The sequence below is a fragment of the Lathyrus oleraceus genome, chromosome 7 (assembly GCF_024323335.1).
Source record: "Lathyrus oleraceus cultivar Zhongwan6 chromosome 7, CAAS_Psat_ZW6_1.0, whole genome shotgun sequence".
In the NCBI taxonomy this organism is placed as follows: domain Eukaryota; kingdom Viridiplantae; phylum Streptophyta; class Magnoliopsida; order Fabales; family Fabaceae; genus Lathyrus; species Lathyrus oleraceus.
This window is the reverse complement of record NC_066585.1, coordinates 80619550-80642845: the sequence shown is the minus strand read 5'-3', so window position 1 is coordinate 80642845 and position 23296 is coordinate 80619550. Positions and strand designations below refer to the sequence as shown.

At 42.0% G+C, this 23296-nt stretch overlaps 1 protein-coding gene, 1 long non-coding RNA gene and 1 pseudogene across 2 annotated transcripts; 1 reads left to right on the top strand and 2 right to left on the bottom strand.

The window, feature by feature from the left end:
• Positions 1 to 3156: 3156 nt before the first annotated feature.
• Positions 3157 to 3873, bottom strand: LOC127102137 (DEAD-box ATP-dependent RNA helicase 16-like; annotated as a pseudogene).
• Positions 3874 to 17258: 13385 nt separating this feature from the next.
• LOC127105527 (uncharacterized) lies at positions 17259 to 17756 on the top strand. The gene is made up of 3 exons (XR_007795034.1): positions 17259 to 17309; positions 17441 to 17526; positions 17634 to 17756. It is a non-coding gene; the product is annotated as an uncharacterized LOC127105527 (long non-coding RNA).
• A 1711-nt stretch (positions 17757 to 19467) lies between these two features.
• LOC127102136 (DEAD-box ATP-dependent RNA helicase 16-like) lies at positions 19468 to 21578 on the bottom strand. The gene is made up of 3 exons (XM_051039547.1): positions 21403 to 21578; positions 21105 to 21359; positions 19468 to 20218 (listed from the first exon to the last, which is right to left on the bottom strand). Exons 1-3 carry the CDS (start codon positions 21576 to 21578, stop codon positions 19468 to 19470), a joined length of 1182 nt encoding a protein of 393 aa, XP_050895504.1.
• Positions 21579 to 23296: the final 1718 nt, after the last annotated feature.

The window sequence follows — 23296 nt, the reverse complement described above, 5'->3', positions numbered from 1 at the left end:
TTTTTATCAATGAGATTGAGATGATTCATCATGATTGTGACATAACTCACACATATAGGCAAATAATTTGTACAAACGAATGAACAAACACAAAGTATAATAATCCCAAAAAAAATGAATAATCACATAAGTCATGTTAAAAATAAAATAATAAAAATGAATAAATGATATAAACATGTTGGTTAAATGGTAAGACTAGATAACTAAATATGAGAATTAAAGAAATTATGGAAAAATCAAAATGTTGAAGAACCAACATAACACACCTAGGTATTGAACCCAGGACTAAAGGGGAGGTGAGCTACCTTCATCTCCATCAGGCCATGACTAGCTTACTGTTAGACTTGCAGTGGCCCAAATATATAAACAACGAAATAATATATATAAAAAAAAAGAATAATAAGCAAATAACAAAAAGCCAACATGGACCGAACACTTGGGTTTGGTCGAAGGAGGCCCACTCCGAATGAATGGGAGAAGCCCAACAGTCACTCTAGCCGCATGGCTGTTGGGTGACGGAACAAAATCAATGAAGACCCTTACTGTTAGTGGTCGGTGCAATCAATGGAGGGCAGGTGAAATGAAAGGCTTTCAACCACTTTAAACATGCGATGCATTTTCCAACAATGGGTTTTCAATTACATTTAAGGTTAATTAACAGTAACGTTTTAAAAACCAGAAATCGCCTCCTTCCCTCAAGTAGAAACGGATGGTCCCAAGGAGAGTCAGGGAAGAGATTTGAACGTGAGACAAAAAAACACGAGTAAAACAAGTCCAACAACATACATAGTGAGGGCGATGATGAAGTAAAAATTCACAAGAAGGTAAAACCAAAGCCGGAATAGAACCTATGCTTACCTCTTTCACGAAGAGATCAACCGGCGGATGTTGGAACGTTCTTCTTCAAAAGGCTCCCTCTCCCGTCGTTTCGAATTTGGATGCCTACTCGTTTGCTGGCTCTAACTTCAGTATCAGCTTGGTCCAAACGGCGTCAAGGTAAATCTCTCCTCTTTCTTTCGTTAGGTTTTTGTGTCCTCCTCGCCGTCTCCAAAATACTTTTTTTTTTAGGGTTTTTCGGCCGATCCTCTCTGATTCCTCTTTCTCTCTATTTATCTTCCACGCATTTTAGGGTTTTGAGATCAAAAGAGGTCTCTGCCAAATCCCTTTTGATGTGCTCAGTCAGGATTGGCCTTACTTGATGCTAAATCAGAACCGGTAAACTGCACTCATGCCTTCTCTTCGTTTTTTGTCTGGATGCCAAATTGGGAACTCTTGAATTTTCAACTGACTTGCAATTGCTTTTGTGTTTTTTTTTACTGCAGTAAAAACGACGAAGACATGAGGAGATTTGGTTTTCACCTTGTCCCATTCCAAAACCTGTTATTTCTTGTGCCAACTAAATTAGAGGCAGGAGCAATGATCTTGTATTGCTGTTAATTTCTGATCAGTCAATTGGACTTGATTTTGGTGTGTTGTTGTATTACTGCAGGACTACTTTGATGCTTTTTGTGGTTTTGTCATGATGTTACAATTTGCATTTCATGCTGCAGGAGGTGGAAGTGGCCATGAGCCTGCTCACGCTGGATTTGTGGGGCAAGGAATGCTGACTGCAGCCATATGTGGCGATGTCTTTGCTAGTCCAACTGTTGATGCTATTCTTGCTGTATGCTTCTTATTATTGGAAGAGATATGCATTGTACTTCTAGTTATTATTGAACAAACCAAACTCTTTAATGATTCTAATGCACCTGTTATTATTCAAATTTAGGGGATACGAACTGTAACTGATCCATTGGAATGTCTTCTGCTTCATGATTCAAGTAAACTCAATGTGTTTGGCAACTCCATTTGGGCTTGTTGCAGACCTTGAGGTATGTCTTCCTTATTGTGACTTGGTTGTAGCAGCCATGAATCCAGTTGGGGGATAAGCTGTAGTTGTCAATGGCCATGATAGTTGTGTCTTGTAATCTGGTTTTGTTGGTGTAACACAGTTAGGTATTCTCAAGATCTAGTATGCACATAGCTTGAAAGCCCAATGCTGGTAGCTTTGCCAACAATTTAATATGGTCTGTCGTGGCTTGAAGGCAGGTAAACATGCTTTGTTGCTTTGATTCTTTTTGAACAAGGTGTAGTTTTGATACAGGTCTGTCATTGCAACATGTTGGTGCAAGTCTTGCATTGATTTACCTTTGCTCGAGTGGTTTTGCAACTCAGCAATGTTGGTGTTGATTGCAAGTTATTTCTTTTGGCATGTGCATCTCATGGATTGGATTTTCTGCAGAAGTGGACCTGCTATGGTAGTGTAGCAGCAAGAACTTGCAAAGGATGATTTGGATGCTATGAGGTTAGTTTTTTTGATGTTGTATGGTTGGTTGGCTTAAGGAACTTAGGTTAAATTATATATTAATGGCTTGTGGATCAGAACTTGTTTCCACTATCATGGCTAGTGGTTTTGCTAGCATGACTCGGGTGGCAGTAGGCTTAGGTGGTGTTTAGTGGTACAGGTCAAGCAGGACCATTGCAGACTCCTGGTTTTGGCTTTGGTCATAGGTCAATTGCAGTAGGCTTGACTGAGCTGGATTTTGTTAGTGAAATGGGGACTGCTGAACCTGGATGCTTGGTTGATTTTGCGATGGATTTCAGTTTGGTGTTAATGTGCAGGTGAAGTATTTGGACTGATTTTGTGTTTCACCTGTGCATGTTAATGGTTCATGGTGTAGAATTCATGGAAAGCCCTTGCTGAAAGTGGTTTTAGATTGGCTGATATGAGTTTGGAAGTCATTTGTGGTTGAAATTGAATTCTAATGAAATGATGGTTTATATGTTGAATGATGGTTTATATGGGTCTGTTAAAACATGATGCAGGTGGAACTCCATTGAGCTATTGCAAGTAAATCTCATCTGATTTTCTGTCAATTTCGTTTTAGGTTGAAATGCATTTTGCAGATGAATGCCGTTTCAGGCTGGCTGGGAATGTTTACATGTTATATGCAGCATCAACATGAGTATTGCATCTGGCTGTTGTTGATGTGCTGCTAACACTTACCTTGCTGCAATGGCATGCTTAATGTATGACCTTATTATGGACACGCATGAGCTGTTACTGTTACATGTCATGTTGCAGATTGTGCCATTTCTGCAAGCCTAATCCAGTTGCTATGCATTGTAGTTTGTGGATATCAGAGGGTCACTGCCTTTTCTTGATTTTCTCTTGGAACCCCGTCGGCGATTATTATTATTATTTCCCATTGCATCTCTTGTAAGCTTAACCATTTGCCTTGCCTCTTTTGTTGTTTTGTCTATTAGGTAGTCTGGGACATCCCTAAGGTGTGGATGAGGGGCGTTCTTGCTCAAAACTTTGTCATGTTTCAATAGAGCCAAGTCTCTTGGATTAGTTTCAAAGTGGGACTTCAACTTTTCAGAGTTCAAAATCTCATTTCTCAAATCCTGGGCTCGTGATTCACGGACGGCAATTTTAGTAACACTCTTTGCAACATCCTCAGCCCTATACCGTAAAGATTCTACAGCATTCTTGGTGAGTAAGGGAAACTCGGCAATCGGGGGTGAGCCGACGTTGTTTTCATCGTCCCCAACAAAAGACCTTACTTCTTCAAAGGTATCCATCTCATCTGAAGAAACCAAGGTAATAGAAGCACCGGAACTCTATGCTCTTCCAGTACGTCCGATTCTATGTACGTATCCTGCCACACTGCGAGGCATTTCAAAGTTTATAACCGTGTATACATTTTTAAAGTCAATTCCCCTTACTACTCCAAATTCAGAATCTAATTTTAGCTTTGCATGTTTTCTAGACTTTCGCGATCCAACAACATTTTCCTTAGGTGCTTCATCCTTCTCGGTTGGCTCTATCATGGAAGCAGAAGAACTTATGATATTTGTGGCAACACTTTACTCAACTGAGTTGTAGCAGTACTCTTTACTGTTTTGATCTTTCTTGACTACCCTCGTGACACGGTTCAGATTTAATGATTGCAAAAGCTCTTGCCAAGGCCGAGGATAAGGTTGACGGGGTGCGAGGTCTTACTCTAACTGCAGATGGACAGGGTGCTATTTTTTTGATGTACCAGTCAAGGACTTGGATGCATTTCTTGCCGGTCAAAAGAATGCTGTCAATGTAAGCCTAAAGGTTGCAACAGAATTGCCTAGTTTACAACAAAGTTTTGAAACCATAAGCGATTGGTTTCGCCGCTGATGCAGCAGAAGTAGCCAAGATTGTGGAGAAAGAAGCAAACTTTTGGTGAAGTGGATTGAATTGGAGCTGTAGGTGAAATGGGTTGGAGAAGAACGTAGTAAGAAACTCTTTGATAGTGGTGATTTCAATTGCAACTTCAAATCCATTGAAACTTTGTGTAAATTTGCGATTGAATTATGAAGAAATCTATGTTAATTAACAACTTCCATTTTTAATTCCTTTTATCTATAATTCTTCATATAGAATCCCAAACCTTCTATGCTCTATGCTTGTTTCATGTTTTACATGTATGATGATGACAAGTTTATTGATTTGTAATGAATATGACATTCAACTCATGAGAGTTATCGATAAACCAGTTGAAAATCTCCAAAGCTCTATCCCACTTTAACTGCTGCTTCAAAATAATACTCCTTTCTTTGTTGTTAATCTTGTTCTTCTGTCCTGTAGTTTTGTCTTCAGCAGAGACATTCAAAATACCATTGGCATCAATGTCAAAGCAGACAGTGATCTGAGGAACACCCCTTGGAGCAGGTGGAATACCAGACAACTCAAACTTGCCCAACAAATTGTTATCACGAGTTCTCGTTCTTAATTATAGGACTGATCTTGATATCAAATTTACCATCAACAAGCATATCAAGCAAAGCATCTAAAAGGCTTTCACTTGAATGCCACTGGCAAAAATCCAACAGTAGGCTTTGCAGAGTCTGGTACCCCTTTCCAGCTAGAGCTCTAAATGCGGCCTTTGAGGTATCATTATTTGCAAGCAGACGAATAAGTGTTTGGAGTAAATTTAAAACTAATCTCTCCCCATTTTCCTTGTCTAGATCGCTGTTAAGTAATGATACCACATGCAAAAAGCATTCCCCATCACGAAACAGTGCCTGATAGTATGCTTGATTTGCCAGAAGCAATATATCTCATTCCAGCCAACATATCAATAGACAGATCAACAAAAAATTTCTCCCGTTCTTTTATTTGCGTAAACATTTCCAAATACTTAGAGCATAACTGTAACTTTGCTTTTTTATCTTCCTCCGAGGATGGCATAATCTTCATGAGATCAAGTATGTGCCCAAGCACATCATCTCTCAAACCTTCTATCCAAAATAAATCAAACAAGCAATCGATGCTTGTAAGACTCTGCAATATAAAACTCTTTGTATCTTCAGATGATGCAGAAAACTTGGTAAAGAACTCCAGGCACATTTTCATGCAACCAAACCAATTTTGCACTGTCTCGGGTGAATTGCAATTTTGTTGTTCGGGCACCGATTCTGAAATTTCCGAACCACTATTTACACTGGAGGGGTTCATACTTCCAGATCTTTTACACTCTAGTGCTTGAACACAAGAAGGCTGGTTGTTTGGATGACCAAGACCATATGTACATTAACAATCACATGAACAGCACCATGACTTTGGATCAAAACCACAATCCTCATACAAAACCAAAGTAAAGCTAGGCCAAGCATGCCAAACAAACATAAAAGATTCAGGACCAAAATCGGGATATGACAGTTGCCCCTATTTAAGCGTCTTCAACTAGAGAATATGAAGCAGGACGTTCTTCATATGATCATAGTGGGAGATGGTTAAATACTAAGAAGACCCGGATTTTGATCCTGAATCCCCATGAAATAATTAACAATGCCCGTCAGAAACGGCAGAGGAGCAATCTCAAGAGAAGAATCTGGCTGGTACGGTGAAAATCGGCCTGAGTACCGAAACAGAAAGTTGACCTGGATACCAAAATAAATGGCAACACAGGAATACCCATGGCCTGAACGCCGCACTAAGCATCGGAATATGAGAGTATCAATGTTGGTCTGATTATCGGAAATCTGGTCTGAACACCACTTCGATCTGGATACTGGAAACAACTGGCCTGAATGCCACCTCGGTCGGGATACCGGGAAAACTGGCCTGAATGCCACTTCGGTCTGGATACCGGGAACTGGCCTGGACGCCACTTCGGTCTGGATACCGGGAAAACTGGCCTGAATGCCACTTCGGTCTGGATACCGGGAAAACTGGTCTGAACACCACAAGTTCTTCGTCCTGACTGTTGAGAACTTCTTCGATCTGGAAATCGGGAAAACTGGTCTGAACACCACAAGTTCTTCGTCCTGACTGTTGAGAACTTCTTCGATCTTGAAATCGGGAAAACTGGTCTGAACACCACAAGTTCTTCGTCCTGACTGTTGAGAACTTCTTCGATCTGGAAATCGAGAACTGGCCTGAATGCCACTTCGGTCTGGATACCGGGAACTAGCCTGGACGCCACTTCGGTCTGGATACCGGGAAAACTGGTCTGAACACCACAAGTTCTTCGTCCTGACTGTTGAGAACTTCTTCGATCTGGAAATCGGGAAAACTGGTCTGAACACCACAAGTTCTTCGTCCTGACTGTTGAGAACTTCTTCGATCTGGAAATCGGGAAAACTGGTCTGAACACCACAAGTTCTTCGTCCTGACTGTTGAGAACTTCTTCGATCTGGAAATCGGGAACTGGCCTGAATGCCACTTCGGTCTGGATACCGGGAACTGGCCTGGACGCCACTTCGGTCTGGATACCGGGAAAACTGGCCTGAATGCCACTTCGGTCTGGATACCGGGAACTGGCCTGGACGCCACTTCGGTCTGGATACCGGGAAAACTGGCCTGAATGCCACTTCGGTCTGAATACCGCCTCGGTCTGAACACCGGAAAATTCTTCATGTCTATCAGCATTGACGAAGATAACAAAACAGTGATACGTGAGCCAGCACGCATGCCAAAGACCTATGCTGGGGATAACAATCGAAAGATTGACCAAAGAGTGCATGAGATATATTATCTGTAGCCGTCAAAATGCAGATAGTACACTCGCATGGAAGATTACCCATAACCGGGTTGTAGGTTGTCAAATGAATAATCGACCGAAAAGAAAGGCATTAGGGTACCAGGACTAGGCATGCAAAAGATGACCAACCAAAAGAGGATAAAAGTTGCCAACTTGGAGCAAATACCCAAAAGAAAGGGGAAGACCCACTGGGGACAATACTGCTTGATCAAGGCAAGTATCCAGAGGGGAAAAGAGTATCAATACCGCAAGCTGGATACTGATAACTGCAAGGAGGGGATTACATCTACCGGTTTGTAGGCAGAAAACCACAGAAAGGTAGCCAGTCATCGATAGGATGAGCACAAAGGGTTAACTCTGCCAATGGGATGAAAGTGGGATTTTACAACTACCAGCTAGTAGGTAGAAAACCACAAAGATAGGACTTACAACTACCGGTTTGTAGGTAGAAGCCACAAATTCCGCTGAGGATGAGATGAATGAGTGCCGGTTAGCGAGCGACTATTCAATTATGCCCCAGGGAAGCACGGGAGACAGCCAACAGGAAGCCAATTTAGGATCGATCCAAAAAGGCAGACTGAAACAGGACTCATCCTAATGAGGAAAGAACTCAATAGGGAAAACCCATCCCGTTAGGGAGGGAACAGAAACAACCGTCATCCACGAGGATATAACTCAGTGGGGAGCGCAGAAGGAAATGGTAGACACTTTCTGCTTAAGGGGTAGACTCTACATGGAGAGATCAGACACACCCACTTCTGCTAAAGGAATAGACCTAATGCTTGCAAGATGCTGCCAACTTCGAGGAGTAACACTGCTGGGAATACCCACTCAACTAAGGAGTCACTTGTTGGGAAAGCACCAACCTCTCAACCATGCTGATGAACCCAATTCTGAAACCGATCCAATGGCGCGATGCTAAACTCTTTCCAACAACCCAAACTCGGCTGGTCACCACGGCCTAGGGCTAATGGATATGTTTGCAATGTTGATGCATGAGTTTTTTTTTGTTTTACACAATGCCCCATGATCATGGAAATGCTATGCACTAATGATGCAATATGCTATGCTTATCTAAATGATGAATGCATAAACACACGTCTCCTCCAGAGACAACACCGGGGAACTCCAGGAACTGTGCTGAGGATCCTATAACCATGTCAACTTCCCTCCTGCTGGGGAAAGACAAACCTTGCTGGGGATGCACTCCATCGAACCCGAACTGCTTGGAGATTACCCTGCTAGGGGAGGCAACCCATTCTTATCTCTACTGGGGATGATTTTCTCCGAATCGATCCGCTTGGGGACCTCGCTGAGGGAAAACCATCAACATAAACCCTACTGGGAAGGCAGTAACCTTTAGGCTCGCTGAGGAAACACTGATCTCAAATCTGTTAGGGAGGTAACCCTCTCACACCCACTGGGGAAATACAACTTATTGGACACAGAACATCTGTCGAGTCGCCGAACAGCGGCATCCATCGTCTACCCACAGTGTCGGCTTTCCTCTTTTAAGAACACCCAGACTCGCCTAGACTCCTCTGATTCATCCCACGAAGATCGAATTCCTGGGATTCATACAAGCTTTCCAGTCCTTAGACTTTGAAGGTGATTAATCCTCCAGGGTCGCCGTCACAACTCTGTCACGGGCTTTTCACTGTTTCTCTATCCATTGCCCCTGGTCGGGCTCTACAGGGATCTCTTTTGTCAAAAGGTTTCATACCACTACATGCTAGTGAATGAAGATATCTAACGGTACCTGCACAAGAGATTGTTAGATAAAAGCGTGCCCCAGGCGTGCCCCATATTTCAACACCTAGGTCACCCAAACTTCCGAATAAGATTTCCGGATTTCAATCTTATAAGCACGCATCGGAAGGGACCTCTATGTTTCAAAATGCAACTATTCTTATCAAAACGAAAGGATGTTTTCGTAATCAAAACGGTAATGAAAACAAAAACAAAATTATTTGACTGAACACGCATTTATTGACTGAAACAAAAAGGTGGCTCAGAACTGAGCGACGCACAGGAGGCAAACCCTGGAAAGAGGTGATTGCACACAAAAGGAAAAAATATCTATCGTAATGGCAATGTGAAACCGTGATCTCATCGGGTTCCAACTCGGTTACACCTCATATGTCCTCCAGACTTTCCGCACTTTCGGCCTTCTGAACAAGACGCTTCTGATTCGATCTCTGTCGGAGATTAGCCGTGATGTCTTAATCAAAGCACAAACGATCATGCCAGACACAGTTGTTCGTTTCATTTCCTCTTTTTCCTGGACCGCCCTTTCGGGTTTCAGTCCACCGGGATACCCTTTTTTGCCCAAGTCGCCCTTGCGGGTTTTCAACTTGCCGGGTGTACAGTTCTTTTCTTTTATTATCCCTAACTTTTGCCCGAACCTTTCTCTTTTTTCTTGGTTCGTCGGGATGCCCATTTTTGCCTGGACTCTTTATTTTTTTAGTCCAGCGGGTTTCTTTCACGAAGTATTTTTTAACTGCGTCCGCATTCACAGGGGATGGAAAATCCTCATCATCCGTGGTCGTCAGCGACAAGGCTCTGTCAGAGGAAACCCTTTTTGACCACGAACGGACATTCATAATTGTTTATCCACTTGCCCCACGATCGTCTTGAGGAGGAAGGATCATTTTCAACACCACATCTCTTCCATGCTACCCACGAGGTCGCACTTCTTGGTCAACAACACGCTTCATTCACTGGGTACAACTGCCCCATGACAAGTAACTGTCAGCCTCTTTTCTCAATCGGGCTCAACGAGTCATACCGTGTCCTTATCCACTCAACCTTCTCTAATCAGGACATCAGATGGTAGCATTAATTCCTTCCCATACACCTGTGAGGAGGACACTACTCCCAGTGGATGCACATCCCAAGGTTTAGTACCTAGGATACAGACCTTAAGTTCAGTCCCCATTGTTGGTGCATTTGAAAGTTATCCGGGGAGCACCGCCTCCTTCACCCTAACTTCCCCATCAGACATCGGAATCCGTTCGGATTCAGGGTCAGGCCCCTCCTCCGGGATCGGTCACTCCCAATCTTTCAATTTGAGTACCTCGAGACGTCCTCACCAGGGATCTCAAACTTCCTTGGTTGATAACCTTCCATGGGTTGCTGCTAGCTTTTCAAACACATACCTGACCAGATCCATTTTGGACATCCACAAGGTGGTATGAACCAGCATACACTGTCTCAATCGGCGAGCAGCCTATGCCAAAGTACATCAAGTTTTCTCGAGCAGTGAGTGTATTGTTTCACAGTCGATAAACTTTTTGCTTAGGTAAATTGCATGCTCTTTTCGACAAGACTAGTCATACTAACTCAATACGCACCTCATAGACCCCTTAAGGGCTGTCAGGTACCAGATTAGCAGTCATTTCTTCCCCGGAAGATATCAGAATCAGAGGTTCCTACTACTCTTTTTTTTTGTCTTTCCATGCCCCTTGGCAGTCCTCATTCCATCTGACCATTTGATTTCTTTCTTTTTGTTTATTTTTGGTTCAGGCGTTTCTAGTACCTTTTTTTTTTGTTTTTTTTGTTTTTTTTTTGTAGGATCAAACTTGATTCCTCTTTCGTTCGCAACATGCCTCGGCAGCTTGATGAACAACACTCCCTAAGTGCACTGATTCGGGCTCAACATGTGTGAGTTATCTCAACCGGCCGATCAACTTGCCCCTGTCTACCGGATGCCCCTGTTCTGCTTGGGACTTTGCCATCATGTCATCAACATGGCATTCGTTTTCACGTTGAATCATATCATGAAACAAAGTCACCCTAGACTTCTGATACTTGGCACCGGCCTTCTCGATACTGAACGACATCACCTTATAACCAGAAGGTGCCCCTTGTGCGATGGACATGGTTTACGTCATATCATCTGGCAACAATTCAATCTGGTCTTGGCCAAGAAGCCATCCATGAAGATAAACTGAGCATTATAATCAACCAATACCTCGTTGTGACGTACCGGGAATTCATCTTTCAGATTAGCTCAGCTCACGTCTCGACAGTCCATACACATTCTCGTCTTTCAGCACCGGTTTCCGCTTCCCTGGAGGACAGTCTTCTCTCCATGGTAACTCGTGCCTCCACAACGTTGGTATCCCACCCTGGTGTATCTTGATGCAACCAGGTGAAGATATCAACCTGCTCTTTCAACAGGGCTACCATTCTGTTCTCGACTCGCCTCTGAAGTGGCCTCAACTTTCATTTCCCTTCTGACCTCGGCGGTACTTGGGATGACAATCTTGACTCGCTCCTCGCGCGGTTGAATCACCTTCTCCTCTTGTTTCGACAACCTGGCTAATTCCAGCAGATCACAATCTTCTTCGCCTTCTTCTTCGGCATGATAGATCGGATTGTCGAAGTCATACAGAGGTGTAACCAAATTGTTACCGATGAGATCAGGAGGGTAATCACTTTTGAGGTTGGAACCAAATGAATCAAAAGGAAAGAGAATAAAAACATTGCCAATTTTATTTTTTTTAAACGGTAAAAAAAAATGAAAAACAGTGAACACCGCTTTTAATCACAAAAACATCCATTTATTACTGATGCAAAATGTTGCAAAATGAAACACATGAGATGGCCCTTACAATGGACCAGTACGTTTCGGGCAAAACGTATGGCTTTCATGCAAACAACAATTGAAACATAGAAATACTACACTTCCGGATGAGTGCCAGTGATGCTTTTGGAGGCCTTCCAGTTGCCTGGTACGCACGACTTTATCCACAGCTCGAGCTCGCGGTCGCGGTCGATCTCTTCACTCACTGAACATGCATGATCAAAATCCAGCATTCCTGCACTGACAAAGATGTACGGTGGACGACGTCCTCTGTTTGGTCTAGACGACTCTTGATCTGGATAACCAATCCCGAACATGTCTGCCTTTACCACTATGTCGATGATCCTGCCCCAACCTCGGGCCTCTTGGTTCTTCACCACCTCTAGAGCTTGTTTATAAGAAGAAATGGACAGCTTCTTCTCTTTCTCGACAACAAGAACGCTCTCCACCTGGACGGTTTCGATTGCTTGACTGGGTATTTCAAGTTTTCCAATGTCCATTTCTACTTCTTTCATCTTTTGGGTCGTGTCTCCCATCAATACACACCCCTCTGTGGCAACGGCCGCACAACAATTATCAATAACAGGGGAAACTCCATCCTGCACTAGAGGTTCTGGGACCACAGACATGGGAACCTTTAACTGATCTTCCTCAGTCATCTCCATTCCTTTCTTGACCTTTTTCACCATCTTCATCTTTATAGGACCCTTCCTGGGTACAGGGTTGACATCCCCCTCCATGATCTGTGTCAAGCTGATGATCTTGGAGTCCACCATGTCCTGGACAACATGCTTGAAAGCCCTACAACCCTCAACACCGTGCCCGGGTGCCCCAGAATGGAATTCACAATTGGCATTCTCATCATAGTTTGGAAGCCTCCGCTGCTGTTCTACAGGAATCAAAATCCTCGGCCGAACTAATCCCAGATCTCTTAATCTCCTGAACAAAAGGGTATAAGTCACAGGTGGTTCCTCAAACTGACGATCCTCCTTCTTCTTCCTCACCTGGCTCTTAGCTCTCGGTGCCTTCTATTGAAGTGGTGGTTGTTGCGGGGGTACAGGTGAGTTACCAACAAGAGTGGTTACATCAACAGCATAAGGATGATAACGATCCTTACTGCGTTCTTTCTTTGCTGGCACACCACTTGACTCAACCTCCTTTTTGAGCGGACCACTGTTAGAGAGTTTCTTTGCTATCGAGCCAGAGGGCTTTGTTACATCGAATGGTGGAGCCTTTCCCTGAACTTTCTCCTTGATCATCCAACTCTCAATCCTTTCCAATCTCTCAGACATGGCTTTCTGCCCCAAGGCAAGCCCTTGCACAATACTGAACAATCCCCTCATCATCTCTTTCAGTTCAAGGATGTCGGCGTTGGGAAGATCCATCAGCTTGGATTTGTTGAGTCTGACTGTATGTTTGAATGGAAGAGCTATGCGCACTGGTTGACACCTACAAAACAACAAATGGGTTAGTATGACTCACGTATGCAATGTCTATCCGTACCAGGAATATTCCTTTGATTTTGGTTTCACAGAGACAGATAATTTTTCATCAATAACATTCTGACATCTGGCTATCTCTCAACCAGAATCTTAATCAAAAAGTGGACCCTGAGTACGGATAGACACGAGTTGAATGCAGATGAATGCGATGCAAATGCATGAATGCAAGTCACTGCGCCACCAAGTCATCTGAAGACCCATTCTCTGAACTAGTCACAGTCATCGGGACTAAGTCACCATAAATCCGACTTGGGGAGTTCCGAAATAAACGGAACTGGAGATTACATCACTATCATCGCAGGAACATCCACTGAACGGATGACAGTCAGATCCTCTGAACAGGTACTTTCAAATTCAACCCGGGGATCCGAAATAAACGGAACCCATTGATAAACCACGGACAGAACTCCGGCGTCCCAGAAATAAATGTCCATAAATTTGGCTGAACCAAAGTCACCATCACAACACCACTGGCAGAAACCGTATCTGTAGAGATCAAACCCTCCCCTCACTGGTAGGTTCTAAGAACAGAAGTTTGTCAGCTTCAGCCCTTCAGTCGAGAATAATACGTTTACCACTGAAGGTTTGGCATTATTACGGGATAAAAGACCTCTGCTGACTCCCCTCAATAGGATATCCTAAAGCAAGTTCCCAGTCTCGGGGTCCTCGGATTGAGCAGCGAGAATGCGCCCACCAGAGCTAACATAATCACGTCTCGGAGGAGAGGCCTCGACTGAGTTCTCGGGAAATGGTCACCAGAGTCGACGATTTCTAAAGGAATATCTGTCGTTATGGAACACCCATAGGACAAAATATATCCAACAGAAACCTCGTCTGGAATGTGGGTCTCATGAACGACTTATCATAGCAACATGCCACGCAAGCCTCATGACTATCCACTCTAACACCTATGTATACACTCAAGCCTGGGTAGTGGGCTTATTTCTCACAAAATATCCCATCCCAACAAACAGACAACCCACAGAACCCACAACAAACATATGTACATGAATGCAATAAGGTAAAGCAGGTAAATGCTGAAAATAAATAACTGTACAAAAGAATAAACACCCAACAAACAAGAAACCTACAAAAGCTAGGAGGGACTCGCTTAGGGAAACCGATTCCCCAGCAGAGTCGCCAGCTGTCGCAACCCGAAAAATACGGTCTGCGAAAAAAACAACCGGCGAGAAAGAAAATGACAGAAGAGTCGCCACCGTGCGTTATTTATCCCAAAGGAGGGAAAGGAAACGCTCGAAGTAAACCTGGAGAAAAGAAAGGAAAAGACAAGGTCTCGCAACCAAATCTTGGGTTCGGGAGTCGATTATGCGAAGGGAAGGTATTAGCACCCCTACGCATCCGTAGTACTCTACGGGATCCACTCTTGTTGTTCTTGTCTAAAGGGTGTATGTTTATCTAATGTACTATTTACTAAAAGGGTCAAGGGAAAAATGACTCGCACAGATGTCGCATCCACTGCATACGTATCTCATCTGAATATGAGAATCAGAGTCTTCGTAGCTCGGGTACCTATGGGTTAAGGATAAGTGTGCTCGCTAAGACATCGTGTCTTATGCCTACGTATCTCATCGGGAATGAGAATCAGAGCAAAACGTAGTTCAAACTAACTACGGGAACAAGGGTCTCGATTGCAACTAGGGCAAGAGAAAGGGAAGGTCTCGATCGCAACGAGGGCGAGAGAAAGGATCGCAACGAGGGCGAAAGAAAACAAGGATTAGTTGTTAGTTATTAGTCAAACTCGGCAAGACATCGCATCTTGTGCCTACGTATCTCATCTGAACATGAGAATCAGAGTTGCCGTAGTTCGGCTACATAGGGATTGCCATCTGAACATGGCACCTACACACAAAAAGGTGGCAAACATGGAGCCCGACTGCCAATCACTGGACTTACATCAGCATCCGAACCAAAACACACACAAAAGGGCAAACGTGGAGCCCGACTGCCAATCACTGGACTTACATCAGCATCCGAACCCAACAAACCCATACTGGAACCCGAATGCCACTCGATGGACTTACATCAGCTTCCAAGCACACAACAAGAACAACAAACAACAAATTTCCAAGGAGTCGGGAACTCGAGCCTAGCAATTGTCAAACAAACACAAACAAAAAAGGAAAAAAAGTGCCCGGAGTGGTCTCGCACGACCACCTGCCTACGTACCTCGTCTGGAACAAGGATCAGGGCGATGTAGTTCCCCTGGGGGGGTTGCCATCTGAATATGGACTTACAAAGGAAGACACCAGTTGTGTCAAAGGAGAGTGGGCAATGTGTTCACGTCCTAGCAGTAGGTGTCGCAGCTCGCTGAATCGAGTCTTAGGCAGTTACCTCTTTGCAATAGGACGGACTACATGCCACAAGATCGGAGACGCTCGGAAGGTCTAAAAGAAATGGGGAAGCTCTGCCCTAGAGTTGTCATGCAATATGTACTTAAGTGTTTAGGATTTACAAATGGGAATATCTACCTAATGTTATCATACAAAAGGATATCTAATGGGTGCTACCTAATCGGATCAAGAATCGACGAATGGAGCAAGGAGAGGAATGGGGTAAAGGTGGATGGCGATGCATGAAGCAATCGACTTACAAGGTTGATGGCGATGCATAAAGCAATCGACTTACAAAAGGGTGGATGAATACGTGCTGGTTCTGTTAGGTTTTGAAAAATGATTACTCGACGTTGGATCAAGGTTTTAGTCTTGTTTTGAAATAGTTATCGAATGTTCATTTTGATTCTTGTATTAACAGGTGAATAAAGAATGAAAGAATAAATATTATACATTTCATGGGAGAGGGGTACATTTGTTATGAATGGGGGGTTGTTCATGGCAAACAAACAATAATAGTACCTGCCTCATACACCATACAAGTAGGCCACAATTAATCAAACAAGTAAGATATAAACAAGTATATAATCGAATCAAATAATCAAAGAATGAAATAATAAAGCATTAAACCATGTATAAGTGTAAGTGCAAAAGGAACCGGCTCATTGTAAGAAAGCCCAAGAGTAAGCTATGTGAGGTTGATGGCGATGCTTAAAAAGCAATCGACTTACAAGGGTATAAAAATGGGCTCGATATTAAATCGAGAAAGTATGATTTTTATAGTTTGAAAAAAATGGTTTTGAATGAGTTTTTTTTTATCAATGAGATTGAGATGATTCATCATGATTGTGACATAACTCACACATATAGGCAAATAATTTGTACAAACGAATGAACAAACACAAAGTATAATAATCCCAAAAAAAATGAATAATCACATAAGTCATGTTAAAAATAAAATAATAAAAATGAATAAATGATATAAACATGTTGGTTAAATGGTAAGACTAGATAACTAAATATGAGAATTAAAGAAATTATGGAAAAATCAAAATGTTGAAGAACCAACATAACACACCTAGGTATTGAACCCAGGACTAAAGGGGAGGTGAGCTACCTTCATCTCCATCAGGCCATGACTAGCTTACTGTTAGACTTGCAGTGGCCCAAATATATAAACAACGAAATAATATATATAAAAAAAAGAATAATAAGCAAATAACAAAAAGCCAACATGGACCGAACACTTGGGTTTGGTCGAAGGAGGCCCACTCCGAATGAATGGGAGAAGCCCAACAGTCACTCTAGCCGCATGGCTGTTGGGTGACGGAACAAAATCAATGAAGACCCTTACTGTTAGTGGTCGGTGCAATCAATGGAGGGCAGGTGAAATGAAAGGCTTTCAACCACTTTAAACATGCGATGCATTTTCCAACAATGGGTTTTCAATTACATTTAAGGTTAATTAACAGTAACGTTTTAAAAACCAGAAATCGCCTCCTTCCCTCAAGTAGAAACGGATGGTCCCAAGGAGAGTCAGGGAAGAGATTTGAACGTGAGACAAAAAAACACGAGTAAAACAAGTCCAACAACATACATAGTGAGGGCGATGATGAAGTAAAAATTCACAAGAAGGTAAAACCAAAGCCGGAATAGAACCTATGCTTACCTCTTTCACGAAGAGATCAACCGGCGGATGTTGGAACGTTCTTCTTCAAAAGGCTCCCTCTCCCGTCGTTTCGAATTTGGATGCCTACTCGTTTGCTGGCTCTAACTTCAGTATCAGCTTGGTCCAAACGGCGTCAAGGTAAATCTCTCCTCTTTCTTTCGTTAGGTTTTTGTGTCCTCCTCGCCGTCTCCAAAATACTTTTTTTTAGGGTTTTTCGGCCGATCCTCTCTAATTCCTCTTTCTCTCTATTTATCTTCCACGCATTTTAGGGTTTTGAGATCAAAAGAGGTCTCTGCCAAATCCCTTTTGATGTGCTCAGTCAGGATTGGCCTTACTTGATGCTAAATCAGAACCGGTAAACTGCACTCATGCCTTCTCTTCGTTTTTTGTCTGGATGCCAAATTGGGAACTCTTGAATTTTCAACTGACTTGCAATTGCTTTTGTGTTTTTTTTTACTACAGTAAAAACGACGAAGACATGAGGAGATTTGGTTTTCACCTTGTCCCATTCCAAAACCTGTTATTTCTTGAGCCAACTAAATTAGAGGCAGGAGCAATGATCTTGTATTGCTGTTAATTTCTGATCAGTTAATTGGACTTGATTTTGGTGTGTTGTTGTATTACTGCAGGACTACTTTGATGCTTTTTGTGGTTTTGTCATGATGTTACAATTTGCATTTCATGCTGCAGGAGGTGGAAGTGGCCATGAGCCTGCTCACGCTGGATTTGTGGGGAAAGGAATGCTGACTGCAACCATATGTGGCGATGTCTTTGCTAGTCCAACTGTTGATGCTATTCTTGCTGTATGCTTCTTATTATTGGAAGAGATATGCATTGTACTTCTAGTTATTATTGAACAAACCAAACTCTTTAATGATTCTAATGCACATGTTATTATTCAAATTTAGGGGATACGAACTGTAACTGATCCATTGGAATGTCTTCTGCTTCATGATTCAAGTAAACTCAATGTGTTTGGCAACTCCATTTGGGCTTGTTGCAGACCTTGAGGTATGTCTTCCTTATTGTGACTTGGTTGTAGCAGCCATTAATCCAGTTGGGGGATAAGCTGTAGTTGTCAATGGCCATGATAGTTGTGTCTTGTAATCTGGTTTTGTTGGTGTAACACAGTTAGGTATTCTCAAGATCTAGTATGCACATAGCTTGAAAGCCCAATGCTGGTAGCTTTGCCAACAATTTAATATGGTCTGTCGTGGCTTGAAGGCAGGTAAACATGCTTTGTTGCTTTGATTCTTTTTGAACAAGGTGTAGTTTTGATACAGGTCTGTCATTGCAACATGTTGGTGCAAGTCTTGCATTGATTTACCTTTGCTCGAGTGGTTTTGCAACTCAGCAATGTTGGTGTTGATTGCAAGTTATTTCTTTTGGCATGTGCATCTCATGGATTGGATTTTCTGCAGAAGTGGACCTGCTATGGTAGTGTAGCAGCAAGAACTTGCAAAGGATGATTTGGATGCTATGAGGTTAGTTTTTTTGATGTTGTATGGTTGGTTGGCTTAAGGAACTTAGGTTAAATTATATATTAATGGCTTGTGGATCAGAACTTGTTTCCACTATCATGGCTAGTGGTTTTGCTAGCATGACTCGGGTGGCAGTAGGCTTAGGTGGTGTTTAGTGGTACAGGTCAAGCAGGACCATTGCAGACTCCTGGTTTTGGCTTTGGTCATAGGTCAATTGCAGTAGGCTTGACTGAGCTGGATTTTGTTAGTGAAATGGGGACTGCTGAACCTGGATGCTTGGTTGATTTTGTGATGGATTTCAGTTTGGTGTTAATGTGCAGGTGAAGTATTTGGCTTGATTTTGTGTTTCACCTGTGCATGTTAATGGTTCATGGTGTAGAATTCATGGAAAGCCCTTGCTGAAAGTGGTTTTAGATTGGCTGATATGAGTTTGGAAGTCATTTGTGGTTGAAATTGAATTCTAATGAAATGATGGTTTATATGTTGAATGATGGTTTATATGGGTCTGTTAAAACATGATGCAGGTGGAACTCCATTGAGCTATTGCAAGTAAATCTCATCTGATTTTCTGTCAATTTCGTTTCAGGTTGAAATGCATTTTGCAGATGAATGCCGTTTCAGGCTGGCTGGGAATGTTTACATGTTATATGCAGCATCAACATGAGTATTGCATCTGGCTGTTGTTGATGTGCTGCTAACACTTACCTTGCTGCAATGGCATGCTTAATGTATGACCTTACTATGGACACGCATGAGCTGTTACTGTTACATGTCATGTTGCAGATTGTGCCATTTCTGCAAGCCTAATCCAGTTGCTATGCATTGTAGTTTGTGGATATCAGAGGGTCACTGCCTTTTCTTGATTTTCTCTTGGAACCCCGTCGGTGATTATTATTATTATTTCCCATTGCATCTCTTGTAAGCTTAACCATTTGCCTTGCCTCTTTTGTTGTTTTGTCTATTAGGTAGTCTGGGACATCCCTAAGGTGTGGATGAGGGGCGTTCTTGCTCAAAACTTTGTCATGTTTCAATAGAGCCAAGTCTCTTGGATTAGTTTCAAAGTGGGACTTCAACTTTTCAGAGTTCAAAATCTCATTTCTCAAATCCTGGGCTCGTGATTCACAGACGGCAATTTTAGTAACACTCTTTGCAACATCCTCAGCCCTATACCGTAAAGATTCTACAGCATTCTTGGTGAGTAAGGGAAACTCGGCAATCGGGGGTGAGCCGACGTTGTTTTCATCGTCCCCAACAAAAGACCTTACTTCTTCAAAGGTATCCATCTCATCTGAAGAAACCAAGGTAATAGAAGCACCGGAACTGTATGCTCTTCCAGTACGTCCGATTCTATGTACGTATCCTGCCACACTGCGAGGCATTTCAAAGTTTATAACCGTGTATACATTTTTAAAGTCAATTCCCCTTACTACTCCAAATTCAGAATCTAATTTTAGCTTTGCATGTTTTCTAGACTTTCGCGATCCAACAACATTTTCCTTAGGTGCTTCATCCTTCTCGGTTGGCTCTGTCATGGAAGCAGAAGAACTTATGATATTTGTGGCAACACTTTACTCAACTGAGTTGTAGCAGTACTCTTTACTGTTTTGATCTTTCTTGACTACCCTCGTGACACGGTTCAGATTTAATGATTGCAAAAGCTCTTGCCAAGGCCGAGGATAAGGTTGACGGGGTGCGAGGTCTTACTCTAACTGCAGATGGACAGGGTGCTATTTTTTTTGATGTACCAGTCAAGGACTTGGATGCATTTCTTGCCGGTCAAAAGAATGCTGTCAATGTAAGCCTAAAGGTTGCAACAGAATTGCCTAGTTTACAACAAAGTTTTGAAACCATAAGCGATTGGTTTCGCCGCTGATGCAGCAGAAGTAGCCAAGATTGTGGAGAAAGAAGCAAACTTTTGGTGAAGTGGATTGAATTGGAGCTGTAGGTGAAATGGGTTGGAGAAGAACGTAGTAAGAAACTCTTTGATAGTGGTGATTTCAATTGCAACTTCAAATCCATTGAAACTTTGTGTAAATTTGCGATTGAATTATGAAGAAATCTATGTTAATTAACAACTTCCATTTTTAATTCCTTTTATCTATAATTCTTCATATAGAATCCCAAACCTTCTATGCTCTATGCTTGTTTCATGTTTTACATGTATGATGATGACAAGTTTATTGATTTGTAATGAATATGACATTCAACTCATGAGAGTTATCGATAAACCAGTTGAAAATCTCCAAAGCTCTATCCCACTTTAACTGCTGCTTCAAAATAATACTCCTTTCTTTGTTGTTAATCTTGTTCTTCTGTCTTGTAGTTTTATCTTCAGCAGAGACATTCAAAATACCATTGGCATCAATGTCAAAGCAGACAGTGATCTGAGGAACACCCCTTGGAGCAGGTGGAATACCAGACAACTCAAACTTGCCCAACAAATTGTTATCACGAGTTCTCGTTCTTAATTATAGGACTGATCTTGATATCAAATTTACCATCAACAAGCATATCAAGCAAAGCATCTAAAAGGCTTTCACTTGAATGCCACTGGCAAAAATCCAACAGTAGGCTTTGCAGAGTCTGGTACCCCTTTCCAGCTAGAGCTCTAAATGCGGCCTTTGAGGTATCATTATTTGCAAGCAGACGAATAAGTGTTTGGAGTAAATTTAAAACTAATCTCTCCCCATTTTCCTTGTCTAGATCGCTGTTAAGTAATGATACCACATGCAAAAAGCATTCCCCATCACGAAACAGTGCCTGATAGTATGCTTGATTTGCCAGAAGCAATATATCTCATTCCAGCCAACATATCAATAGACAGATCAACAAAAAATTTCTCCCGTTCTTTTATTTGCGTAAACATTTCCAAATACTTAGAGCATAACTGTAACTTTGCTTTTTTATCTTCCTCCGAGGATGGCATAATCTTCATGAGATCAAGTATGTGCCCAAGCACATCATCTCTCAAACCTTCTATCCAAAATAAATCAAACAAGCAATTGATGCTTGTAAGACTCTGCAATATAAAACTCTTTGTATCTTCAGATGATGCAGAAAACTTGGTAAAGAACTCCAGGCACATTTTCATGCAACCAAACCAATTTTGCACTGTCTCGGGTGAATTGCAATTTTGTTGTTCGGGCACCGATTCTGAAATTTCCGAACCACTATTTACACTGGAGGGGTTCATACTTCCAGATCTTTTACACTCTAGTGCTTGAACACAAGAAGGCTGGTTGTTTGGATGACCAAGACCATATGTACATTAACAATCACATGAACAGCACCATGACTTTGGATCAAAACCACAATCCTCATACAAAACCAAAGTAAAGCTAGGCCAAGCATGCCAAACAAACATAAAAGATTCAGGACCAAAATCGGGATATGACAGTAAGCCCAGACAGATTGGCATCTGACATCCAAGTTTTGTTTTACTTTGAGGAGATTAGAATAAGTCCAGACAGATTGGCATATGATATCCAGGTTTTGTTTTGCTTTAGGAGGTTGGAATAAGTCCATTTATTGGCATCTGACATCCCTGTTTGTTTTAGGAGACTGGTGTAAATCCATCTATTGGTATCCGGTATCCACCTTTGTTCTGAGATTGGTATAAGCCCAGCTATTGGCCTCCGATATCATTCGTTTGCTTATCTGTTATTATTTTTTGACTATTCCTAAGGACACACTTGAATCATCTTCTATATGATCTCAAGAGGTGAACCTTTCTGAGAACTTTTACACTCCATTATCCATTCACCCTCTTTGTCCTAAACCTTTTCACATTGTTGCTTTTAAAAACTTTGACTTGTTGTGCAAACATCTTCATGTCTTTTCAAGTTAGAAACCTGGACCCTACGTCCTTGATTTTTCAAACTCCATTTCATAACACTTCTTTGAATCAATCCTAATCATACCTTGACCATATTTTGTAAATACTCAAAATCAATTAACTTCACCCATTCAATTGTTTTGTGGCTTTGTCCATTGTTAACATGTTTTACACATTAGCCGTAGGTTTCAATTACCATAGTGGTTGATGTAAATCTTACCTCATCCTTAGTGAGTCGATTGTAAGACTTCCGTACTGAAAACAAGGTTAACCCCTCTAGTACGTCGAAGCCGTCCTCGCATGGTGGATTGTTGATTCAGGTTGAGTTTTCTCCCATTGGTAATGAAAAGCCTTAATGCTTGTGTTTTAAAATGAACTCACTAATTTTTGGAAATCTTTTAGCCGAACTACGGCGTTTTGATCCTTACCTTTGATGGAAGGTACGTAGGCAACGGGTTCATCCGTTCAAACACAAAAACAATAAAAATTGTACATTCTTTTCTCATCTTCCCATTCATGTTTGCACAATATGTCATAAACAAATAAACATTTTTATACAACAAGTGTGAAAAGGGCTCCCTAGGAGTACCTAGGACGTTTTGGGTGCCTAACACCTTCCCATTGCGTAATTTACCCCTTACCCAGACTCTCTGATCTTTTTATTAGTTTTCTACATGTAAAACTTCTTAGGTTTTTGTTCGCTTTTTAACCAGTCCTTAGGATAAATAAAAGTGCGGTGGCGACTCGATTCTTTGTATACTTTGCTTATGGTTTAATCAATAAATCATATAGCGACGAATACACCGCTA

Bases quoted from the DNA above. Each gene is read 5' to 3' on its own strand.
- LOC127102136 (XM_051039547.1), bottom strand. From the start codon at position 21,578: ATGCCATCCTCGGAGGAAGATAAAAAAGCAAAGTTACAGTTATGCTCT. The intron at 21,360-21,402 runs GTGATGGGGAAT...ATTACTTAACAG, and splicing joins ATACTATCAGGCACTGTTTC to CGATCTAGACAAGGAAAATG. The intron at 20,219-21,104 runs GTGATAACAATT...AGTTGAGTAAAG, and splicing joins ATAATTAAGAACGAGAACTC to TGTTGCCACAAATATCATAA.